This window comes from Stegastes partitus, unplaced genomic scaffold, assembly GCF_000690725.1.
Source record: "Stegastes partitus isolate 25-593 unplaced genomic scaffold, Stegastes_partitus-1.0.2 Scaffold1740, whole genome shotgun sequence".
In the NCBI taxonomy this organism is placed as follows: domain Eukaryota; kingdom Metazoa; phylum Chordata; class Actinopteri; family Pomacentridae; genus Stegastes; species Stegastes partitus.
The window spans coordinates 108592-120633 of NW_007579471.1; the positions used below are offsets into that span (position 1 = coordinate 108592).

At 40.4% G+C, this 12042-nt stretch overlaps 1 protein-coding gene across 1 annotated transcript in view; it reads right to left on the reverse strand.

Annotated features, from left to right (window-relative positions):
• Positions 1–7002, reverse strand: part of LOC103372348 (copine-4) — an 82699-nt gene extending 75697 nt beyond the window's left edge. The window contains exon 1 of the mRNA XM_008301968.1: positions 6832–7002. Coding sequence (XP_008300190.1) covers positions 6832–7002 — 171 coding nt within the window. The remainder of the gene's footprint in view (positions 1–6831) is intronic.
• Positions 7003–12042: the final 5040 nt, after the last annotated feature.

Sequence of the window (12042 nt, forward strand, 5' to 3'; positions counted from 1 at the left end):
GTGGGAGGAAGCCGGAGAACCCGGAGAGAACCCACGCTGCACGGGGAGAACATGGAGACTCCACGCAGAGAGATCCCGGGTGTCCTCACCGGGACGCGAACCGGCGACCTTCTAGCTACGAGGCAACAGTGCTACTAACTGCACCACCCTGCAGCAGTCACACAACATAAAAGACCAAACTACCATCTATAAAAATAAAGATTTTTCACGTGGACGTTATTTAAACAGTTTTTCTTATAATTAACATGTATCTTCTGTTTTACTAGTTATCTGTCATTGAACAAAAACAGGGAAAATCTGTTGAATAATTATCATTTTTCAATCTTCAATAAACACATTTTGTTTTAAATAACAGCAAATATCTGTAATGTGATTTCTTTGCTGCTTTAAATGCATGAAGGCAGCGTGATTCTACAGCCAGAAGCTGTAAAAGAGCAAATTGCCATTTGAAAAAGTAGAAAGATATCATGTAAATTAATCCCTTTTTCTCCTATTTTACGAGTTATTGTCTGTAACTTAAAAATACAAAAGAATCTATAAAGAAATAGGAGATAGATAAATAGAAATAGAAAATAATAATAATAATAATGATAATAATTCCCCATTTTAATCCTCAACGTACATAATTTGTCTTTCCCAGAACAGCAAAGATCCGTAAATTAATTATATTTCTCCTGATTGCATACAATAAAAATAAACAAAGAAATATTTTAAAAATCACTTTTTTTTTTTAGCCAAATATTGTCAAAGAAAGTTTTATTATTTCTTAAAATACTAATTTTTCATGTGGGTGTTATTTACAATTTTAGCCTATTTGTTTGTTTGTTTTGTTTTTTTAGTGATTGATGATTGCTGCCAATTATCGGTTAAGCACATAATTTAAATTTGCATCCTGAGTTCCCATGAAGGTTTCATGATGCAGTTATGATGCAAGTCACTGATGAATCTGCACTGATCAGTGGACGCTAAACGTTTCATTCCTGTAATTACAAACTCTGATGCCTAAAAACACGTCGGTTTTAGCGACGGAAGTTTCATCTGCAGGGTTTTATTTAGAAAATGGTGCAATCACTGGGTATTCATAAGACTCTTGGTGAAGCTACAGATCTCTCGTCAACACAGCGCCTCCACTTCAACATTTAAACAAACATTTCAAACATTTCATGGTTGCAGCTTCTCAGATAACAGAATGTTTTGCATCTTCTTGTCTCAGTAAATTGAATATTGAGAGATTTTAGTTCCTCTTCACCGTCAGCATCAACTGAACAACTGATTAAGGATGAAACTAATCATCAGCTGCAGCCCTGATCAATAAACAACCTGCTTCTGGATCAGCAGAAGAAAACTGATCAATGACTGAACCGATAAAGACGATTAAAAACACAAGTAACATGAACATATGATGCCAGACGTGAGGAAAAACTGAACTATCATGTTGCTGCCTACAGTAGATTAGAAAATGAATGAAGGACTTTTTAATTCCTTGTTTTTGAGGAACCTGAAAGATTTTCCAAGAGCTGCACAGAACCAAATAAAAAAGAAAAATTCAAAACTAGGAATTGAAATAGTTCAAAACAAAAACTAAATCAAATTAATCTTAATGTGATTTCAGCCGAGCAGAAATTCTACCCGTCTGGTAAAAACATGCAAACACAATACAGAAGTAGTTTTTCATTTATTTGGGTTTCTGGCAGACAAAAACATTTTCTGTTTTTTGAATAATTGCCAACATCCTTAATCATTAATTAAGATGAGACGTAGCAGCTACACAAGAATGTGTTCCAGGTTTATTGTGGTTTTAAATTATTTTTCTGTTCTGCATTGATGATTGCACGATGATTGACTGAGCATTTCATTTTGTGCTGTTTGTGTTCAGCTCAGCGTGTTGTAACCGTTTCACTGGTCGGTTCTGTTTGTAAGAACTGTTTGCTTCAGTTAGTCTGCTTTGGTCTGCAGAGGAGAAGACCTGCAGGACAAACTGCTTCTGTGTTTGTTAATTGTTTTATTTGTTTGTTTTACTTACTTCCCTATTTTCAGTCCACGGTGGGTAATTAACAGCCTCCATCCCTGTTTGGACAAATAGGATTTTGACTTTCTCATATGTGCATTTTGGAGAATAAATATTAGCATCTACACAGTAGTATGAGGTTCAACAAGCACTAACAGTGACGGGGGGATAAAGGACTCTAGTCTCCGGTGGATCCTTAAAGTTCTACCTGATCACAAACAGAGCGGGTCAGACCGGGTTGGTCTGCGGTGGGCAGATAAAGCTTTAGCCCACAGCTCTCTAAAGACTCCGCCTCGAGTTTTTAACAAGTCTGAAGGGAGGAGAGCTTCCTGCTGTCGCTGCTTCACAGGAGAAAAACAGGAGAAAACAGCTCATTTAACAGCGACTACAAACCGCAGAGCGTCTGTCTGACGGATGCTGCTGACAGGTTACAGGTTAGCTGGAGTCTAACAGGAGCCGCTTCTTCATTTATGATTATAACTGTCACACTGCACAGAGGACGTTTCTCTCTCCTTCTAGCTGTGGTTGTGTTCATCAAAGTGTGACACAAAACAACTAAATATGACACAAAATAAAATAACAGCCAAAGCAGTCTCTACAGAATCTCCTCCTCCGTTAGCCGAGCTTTTAACAAGCAAAGGTGTCGAACAAAGCATATCAGTTTTCCAACTCGAACCACATCGCTTTTGTGCCAACACCGAACCAGGAAATGAGATTCATATATAAGAACTCAGCTTGTGTCGCCGACCTTTTGGTTTCTTATTTTCAGTCAGAACCANTCGGTTTCCAACCTGGAAATTAAACTATCAACACATTGTGCACTCAGTTATAACTAAATTAGAAGAAGATCTGGAAGACGACACAAACCAGCAGCTCAAGAACTTCTAGTTTTACATATTTGCAGCTTCAGTGTAGAATTCTGAGAACTGTATGATTCAGGTTTTAACCACCGAGCGACTTGTTTCACAGCAAACAATAAACTCCAGCTTCCACGCACACAAAACACAGACACACTTGGATAGAAATCAAACCCATGTTTTTATTCTGCACGTTCAGGACGTGAGACGGATCCGACAGACTGATGAGGACCTAAATTAGCGGCGAGCTGCTGAGAAGCTGCACGCAGTCGAAGTGTTTTGTCCAAAGGCGGCTCTTCGTCGTCGTGTTCGCAGACAGATGGCGTTCAGGCTGGAGCTCCTCAACACGCTCTAATTAAAGACGCTTTAATTGGCCGCTTTAAATTCATCTGAATCAGCTGTAAAGAAGTCCAACACTGGAGGAGAGGAAACCCTGCGTTCCTTCCTGCTGGATGGGTTTTAAAAAGTTAGCGTTTGGGAGCTGCGCTGACTCAGAGAGGAGACGGAAACCTCCCGCAGGTTCACCAACAGTCTGATCTGAAGACAAAGACAAGGTCCTGATGATGCACACAAACTGTCGTCAGTCACGGCTTTCTGTCGCAGCAACACCGACAAACGTTTCAATAGTTTGCTCTAAAAGAAACGAGTGGATTCTAACACAGACGAGGTGCCAGCTCAGATCCCACACAACACAACACAACACAACACAACACAACACAACACAACACAACACAACACAACACAACAGCTCTTGTTTTGTTTCTAGTCATCGTTTTGTACCAGTCAGAGCTGGATGAGCTGAACAGGAGAACTCACGGGACACCATATGTTCACAAACTTGCTCGACACAACTTTCACTATAAAACAGGTTTTTTTTAACTAAAGATGTGTTTCCATTAAAAAAACAAAACAAAAAAAAATGTTAAAAATCTGACAGGAAGGGCGCCAGAATAAATACGTGTAAAAACAACAGAATACTATGATGACCAAAAATCTGCATGAAAAAAACAAAAACAAATATAAATATTCTATATTTATATTTTTTTGCTGATTCAAACACAATCAAAGTGTGTAGCTGTAAAAGAACAAATGACGAGTTTTTGACATTATTTACAGTCTGTTTTCTTTTTACGATCAATGTGTAAATTAAGAACTTTTTTTTTTCTTTCACTGGATGTTGTCATCAATTATCAAAACGAGGGAAAAAATAGGAATTAACAGTAAATTACTACAATACGACTAAAGTTATACTTACACTTAAAAAAAATAAAGTTATTCTTCACATAATTACAAATGTAAAATCACACCAAATTACCATCTATAAAAATAAAGATTTCTCATGTGGACGTTATTTAAACTGTTTTTCTTATGATTAACATGGATCTTTTGTTTTATCTGTAATTGAACAAAAACAGGGAAAATCTGTTGAATAATTCTCATTTTTCAATCCTCAACAAACACACATTTTGTTTTAAATAACAGCAAATATTTGCAGTATGATTTCTTTGCTGCTTTAAATGCATGAAGGCAGCGAGATTCTACAGTCAGAAGCTGTAAAAGAGCAAATAGCCATTTGTAAAAGTAGAACGATATCATGTAAATTAATCCCTTTTTCTCCTATTTTACTAGTTATTGTCTGTAACTTAAAAATACAAAAGAATCTATACAGAAATAGGTNTAAGTGCTGAGTGTTTTCTTTTTAAGGTCCTCGGCTGATTTGTTTTCAATCTGACTCATAGCAGCAGAATGAGACACGAGGCAGGAGAGAAGTTAGACACAACGAGATGGAAAGAAGACCAAGTCCAGTCAGCGGCATGCAGGTTGATTTTCTTTGAATTCTTTAGCTCGCTTTATTTCGCTGTTTTCACTCAGCAGCTCGGTTCCCTCTCAGCACTGTTCAGCCCATTAAAGAGCTTCAGGATGTGACCTGAAAACAGCACGGAGGCCAACACGCAGGGCAGAATTAAGCATCGCTGATCAGCTGACAGCCGACTGTGAGGGCAGTTTAACCTGACGGGGCTTTAGTCGTGCAGCTACAGACAGCCCAGCAGCAGGACAGATGTTCCTGGCTGCAGGTGAACAGCACTCTCATCCATTAAATCAGCAGCGGCGACATTAACGCGACGGGAATCTGATAATGCACCACAGACTGCGTCAACACAGAGGCTAATGTCCATTTATCTCCAGGAACAAACACGACTGAGAGTCTGCAACAGCGGACACAAATCAACCACAAACAGCAGAGCAGGAGAAATGTTTGTTTGGTAGAAGAAATCAGCTCCAACTCCTGGTTTATCTCATTATGGCCACTTAGTTCAGCTCAGTTCTAACTGGTCAGGCTCCAGAAACATTTCACTCATTCTCTTGTTAGTTTGCTCTGAAAGTTTCTTCTCAAACACATTCATACATTCTACAGCCTGAATCCAATTAACAAACTGCCTCTTAAACAATCTACAGCTCATTGTCTTATTACATATGACATTTAAAAAAAAAAAAAAAAAACTCAAATAAGTCATTTTTTAACTTGAACAGCAAAATTTGTCGTCAAGTTTCTTAAATCAAGTCCTTTTTTCTCATAGAATGTGTTTATTTCCACTCACTGCACGACCTCAACAGTATTTATAACATTATTTAATTGATCTCAGGTGTTTTAACTGTGTGTGTTTTATTTGAACTGTGTGTTTTATTTGAACTGTGTGTGTTTTTTTATCGCTGACCCATTGTCATTTCGCTCTACAGTGTAGCCTTGATGTAATTTGTATGAATGACAATAAAGTATTCAGATTCTGATTGTAAATGTCTTATATATATTTACAAAAAAAAAGAAAACCTTTCTGTAAAATTGAGCAAGAGACCAGACCAGTGGTGGGCAACCCCTGAAACATAACCCGTAAACTGCTGCCAATCAAATGACAAATATGCTGCTGTGTAGAGTGCATGTGTTTGTAAATCAGATCCTGATGAAGTCAGTGCCTCAGCAGCCATGAACCTCACCGCACATCACTGGTCTGGTCAGCAGTCCAGCTGCAGTCAGCAGGCCGACCACACGCTGTTCTACTTTGCTGCAAGTGGATCATTTAAGTTCGGCTTTTTATTTCATATAAACGAGGAGGACTCAAACAGACACACTATTTTAGGCGTCTCTTTTTTTCGGCGGTCAAAATGTTTTTGTTGCAGAAATAAATTGTTTTCTCTGCAGCAGTTCATTGATTTCATAAATGCAACGCACTAGTAATAGTTTTTTATACATAGCATAAAGGTAAAAACCATATATGCAGTGTTATCTTCATTTTAGATGTCAGAAGGGTTTTGTGGCTCGCGGTGTTTTCTTTTTGTGGGAAACGGGTCCAAATGACTCTGAGTGTTTAAGGTTGCCGACCCCTGATCTACACAATTAGATCTTTATACAACTTGAAGTCTCGCCTCCTGCTGGCTGAAACAAAGCAGCTTTAAAGCTTCACTTCTCTGACCTAAAGGCCACGATCTCATAGATACAGACTATTCTACATTAACAAACAGTTAGCCGAGTTTTCCCCTCAGGAAGAGGTGGAGCCCAAAGACAGAGCTAAAACAAGCACCAATGCTGGACTTCTCCTGAAGTTCACCACATTCACTCATAAGGTGCTAACATGTTGTGTTTGCAACTTGTTCTGATGCCCACAAATGGTCAAATAAATAAACAAACCAAGACTGTATGCATGACTGATGATTAAGTGTCGATTTAAAAACAACCCCTGAAACACAAACAGTCTGACAGGCCCTAAAGGCTGAAGACAGAAAACTGAGAATCAAGACAAACCAAACGACTGTAATAAGTAAAACAGGAGAATTCAAAATGAGCACAGACTCACCTCAGCCAGAATGAATGAAGGTAAATTACATCGCCTTGCAAGCTTACAGCAGTTCATAAACTCAAAACTAAAAGAAGAAGGGGATAAAGTTGGCAGGGTTGCCATGACAACGTACCTCCATCCACTGGCCATGAGACTGCATCTTGAGGACGAAGCAGGGGTCGGGCTTGGACAGAGCGTCCCGGTCTGAGATGCCCTTACAGGTGAGGCGGAGCTCCACTTTGGTGAGGCAGGGGCTGCTGAACAAACCCAGAGAGTTCGCCGCGGACTCGTAGATGTCACTCATGGTGGAGGCGGGACAGGAAGTCTGAACGGAGATACAAAGAGTCAAAGGATGGATCAGAGTGTGAGAGAGAAAGTCTAACTCAGTAGAGGTCCAAATGAGTCACAGTGTGGACAAACATGAAACCAGAATGAATGGACACGTTTGTTTATGTGTATGTTAGTTTATTTTATTTTAACATCTCAGACATTGATTGAAAAACATGCAACCATCACAAAATTACTAAAAAGAGACCAAAAAGTGGTAAAAACAGAACAAAAAATACTAAAAAGAGACGAAAGAACTACAAAAAGATGCAAAATGACCACAATGAGAAATAAAACCACTTAAAAGACAAAACAGCCACAGAGCCAAAACAAAAACAACTGCAAGGAGACATGAAGATACCACCAGCACAACTCAGAACGACTACAAATAGATCAAATAACTAAAAAAAAAGCGTGCAAAACAACCTCAGCTACACATAACACCACAACAAAACTAATAAAAACAGACACAAAGAAACCACAGAGGCACAAAAAAAAACCTTAAAGGGATGAAAAACCACTGCACACATAAAGAGATGCTGACAGCTACAGAGACGAACAACATGTCCGTTAAAAAGTTTTTAAAAAAAACTCTAAAGAGACAAAAGAACTAGAAAAATACACAAAGTGACCACAATGAGGCACACAAAATGTTTAGAAAATGACGCACAAAATGTCCACCAAAGATTCAAAACGAANGCAGAAACCAACGGGTGACGTCACGGTAGCTACGTCCATCTTTTATACAGTCTGTGGTCAGAACACACGAATGAGTTCAGGATTAAAAGTCGTAGTTTCTTTGCTCCGTCTGCATCATTTATGGTGGTTCGGTCTCACTTTGCAGCGACTTCGTCTCCAACCATCTTTACAGTTTTGCATCTCTTCAGTTTTTCTGGGTGTCATTGCAGTTTTGGTTTTTGTTTGTTTGTTTTTGAGATGAGTTTGTGTCTCTTTGTCATGTATATTTGGTCTCTTTGCAGTGGTTTTGTGTCTCTGTGTGTCTGTTTGAATGCGTTCCTGCTCGTGTTGTGTTGATTTGCAGTGGAGTTGTGCACCTTTGAAGTTGTTTTGGGTCTTTTTGAAGTTGTTTTGTGTCTCTCTTGGGTCTTTTATTGTATCTTTGCAGTGTTTGTGCCCCTTTGGGCTCTTTTTTTTTTTGTCTCTTTGAAGTTGTTTAGCGTACCTTTGCAGTCCTTTGTGTTTTTGTCACCTTGTGGTTGTGTAGTGTCTCTGTGTGTTTCTGCTTGTGTCCTGTGTATCTGCAGAGGATCGGTGTCCCTTTGCAGCCGTTTTGCATCTTCTTGAAGTGACTTTGTGTCTCTTTCCAGTCACTGTTCTTGTTGCTGTCATTTTGTGTGTCTTTGCAGTGGTTTTGTGTTGCTGTGCAGTTGTTTAGTGTTTCTTTGTGCTCGGTTTGAAGCCATTTCTGGTTGTGTTGTGTTTGTTTGCAGCGGATTTGTGTCCATTTGAAGCTGTTTTGCATCTCTCTGGGGTCTTTTTGTGTGTCTGTTTGAAGTTGTTTTGTGTCCCTTTGCGGTTCAGTGTCTATTTGTGGTCAGTTTACGTCTGTTTCTGGTTGTGTTTTTCCTCTGATGTAGATTTGTGTCTGTCTGAAGTAGTTTTGTGCCTCTTTACAGTCATTTTTTTCCCCCTGCTGTCTTTTCTCTCTTTGTTGCCTTCACTGTGTCTTTGCATTCATTGTGCGTGTCTTTATACCATTTTGTGTCTCTTTACACTTGTTTTGTATGTCTTTGGGGTCTTTTTTGTCTCTTTGCAGCATTTTTGAGTCTCTCTACAGCTTGTGTCGCCTCTTTGGATTGATTTTCGTTCAGAAGGTTGGGAAAACTCAGAGATGCAAACCACAGGCAGAACACAAGCCGTGACTTTAAGATGGAAATTTCTCCTTATCAAGACACTAACGAGTCCTTCGTTCTCTGACAGACTGAGACATAAGGAGCGACTCCTTCTTCCAGATCTGTTTGAAGACAAAGGCAGCGCTCGACAACAAATAATCCTTCAGCTGGTGGCGCGATGGCAGCAGGGATAGATCAGAGTGGAGCTCTCTGACCTCCCACGTCACGCCCAAGCAAAGACGCAAAGTGAAGCTTTTACACGTGAAAGTGGGACGAGAGGAACAATGAAAGCAGAAGGAGTCGGCGTGGACGCCCAGACACATTTCATCCGGCTAAAAATATAAAGTGGGGCAACAGAAAGCAGGTCTGACCGACTCACACCACACACACTGGAACACACGGAGCGCTCACGTCGTCACAAAACACTTCACGGCATCAGAAATCAGGCCCTCGAGGATTTCCATCGCTTCTGGAGCTTAAAGTCGTGTAAGTGCGATTAAAATTTCAGTCCAGCAGCCTCTTGGGGCGACGGTGAGGACATGAAGGACAGATCTCACGGCGCTGTTCAGCTCCGGATTTTATACCAGTATATTTTTATTTACCTGATATTTTACAGATATTCCACATTTTGTTATAATACAGATGATATCTAGAAAAATCATAGAAAAAATAATAATTTGATGTGTTNTTGTTTAAGTGCTGCTTCACGAGAAAAGTTTTATTTTAAGAGTCATACGAGGCTCCAAAGACGCTTTTAGTAAAAGCGGAGCCTGAAATTGCAGCAATTACAGAAGACTGAAGCTGTGCAGCAGCTGGAGCTAAAATCTGTTCTTTGCTGCTCCTTAACCGTCACAAGTGTATCACCTGTGCAGGTAAAGTGTGCACAACTTCTCAGTTCCTTCATGATAAGATATTCTCTTCTGTGTTTACTCTCTCGCTTTGTCTGGACTTCCACGAGCTTTAGATCCTTAAAAAAAAAAAACAGACACCAGCAGAGAATGATGTTATTTTCCTCCATCATCTGTCGCATCAATAATGACACGAGCAGCTTCCAACAATTCAGCTGCAGATGGCAGAAGATGAAGAATCGAGCCGGCGCAGAGGGAGACGCCGGCGTTTTCACTCCTATTACTGCTGTCAGTGAAGTAAACAGCCTCTCTTCGAGCGGATAAACAAAAACAGCACCTGAAAATACACCTGAGACTCACAAACACAGGCGCAACAAAACCCTCCGCCAACTCCAAGAATTAATTCAGAGGAATGCGTAAACATTAAACAAAAAAAAACAGACTCTGAAGTGCAAATTTGATCTGTGCTTTTAGAAAATCTGCACATGAATGGTCATTGTTGGAGGGATCTGCGCCAACTTTCTGATTTAATTTCAACAAACTGAAAACAACACGACCACGAGACATCGCTTAGCTATGAAATGAAGTTTGTAACGAGCTGCTGCTTATTGAAGGACAGCGTCAGGTTTACAGTTTACTGGGAGACTAAAGATTAAACTATGACTCTCTGTCATGGTTTATTAAACACTATTAAGGTACAGGAGGGAAAAACCAGCTGCATCTCAATCTGCCCACTGTGTGACGTTACTCATTGTTTTAACGACAAGCGCCATCAGGGGATTCGTAAGTGGATATAATTATGATAATTCTAATTATCATTTGGCATCCAACACCTGCTGCGTGTTGCCCAAACTAATCGCACGCCAAAAACCAGGACGCCTCAAAGCCCCAGTTTATGAAAAAGCTGTTCTATATGTTAAAACAAAGTCTGAACATCAGGCGATTTCTTCATTTCAGCACGAACGCTGCTCCGTAAACNATCCGTTTCTCTTTGTGGTCGATTTGCTTCCAGTTGTTTTATGTCTTTGTGGCTTTTTTGTGTCTCTTTGTGGCTTTTTTGTGTCTTTCTGTAGGAATTGTACGTCCTCTGTGCAGAGGTTCTGCTTAAGTTCTCTGTGTTGCTTTGATTTCTGGACATGCTGTCTGTCTTTGGAGTCACTGAAGTCGTGTCGTTTCTCTTTATGATGTGTTTTCATCCATTTCTGGTGGTTTTAGTTATTTTGCATCCCTTTCCAGTCTTTTTTTGTGCCTACACCTTGGTTTTGCGTGTCTTCATAGCAGTTTTGTCTCTCTTTGTGGTTGGTTTGCATCTCTTGTCTCTCTTTGGATTTGTTCAGTGTCTGAAGTTGTTTTGCAAACCCCTTTTCATGGCATGTTTAACTAATTTCACAGTCATTTTGTGTCTCTGTAATCTTTTTATAGTAACTTCTGAGTTTCTCTATAGTTTTGCGTCTCTTTATATTAATTTTTGTGCACCTTTACAGTCATTGTGTGTCTCTTTACAGCTGTACTGTGTGTTGGCGTGATTAAAAAATAACGCCCTGAACGAACGCAGCAACCTCGTTTGAGTTCAGTTATGCTTCGTTTATGTCGATAAAGTTCCTCCGTTTGACAGGCGGCGGTTGTAGAGACAGATTGTTCCAGCGGCGACTAGAATCTACTCGCTGTCTTCTGTACGAGTCAGAAGCGAAGCCTGATGTCGCAGCCGACAGCCGAGAACGACGTGAGATGATGAAAAACGAGAATTCGGCTGACAGAAGAGTTGAAATGTGGCGAGCAGAAACCAGAGGGAGGAGAGGAGGACGCCCACAGCGCCGAGGATCATCCCCGAGTCGATCAAACATTCATGAACGCAGCCACAGAGCCGACATCATCCGGAATAAAACCGGCATTACGCTTTGATGACTTACTGGCAGCGCCGGGTTCAGAGCAGGCAGGAAGCACAACTTTCACCCAGATTACGATCCCTGCTGACGCCAGAGCACGACTACAGCGTCCAACAAAGAGCGCGTCAGCATCACATCCAACAGAAAAGCCTAGTGCACACTGAAAGCTGTTTCATCTCCCTTTCCCGTCTGTCTGTGGTCATTTTGTGACTTTACATCTCGTCCTGGTCCTGCCGTGTCTCCCTGCAGACGTTCTGTGTCGGAGTTTTGTTTATTTGCATCTATTTCTGCTTGTTTTATCTCCTTCTGTGATCATTTTGTGTCTCCTTGTAGCTGCTTTATATCTCCTCGTGTCTCTCTGCAGGTATTTTACGTTGCTCGACTCTTTTTGCATCTATTTCTGGTTGTTCTGTTTCTCTTTGTGGCCGAT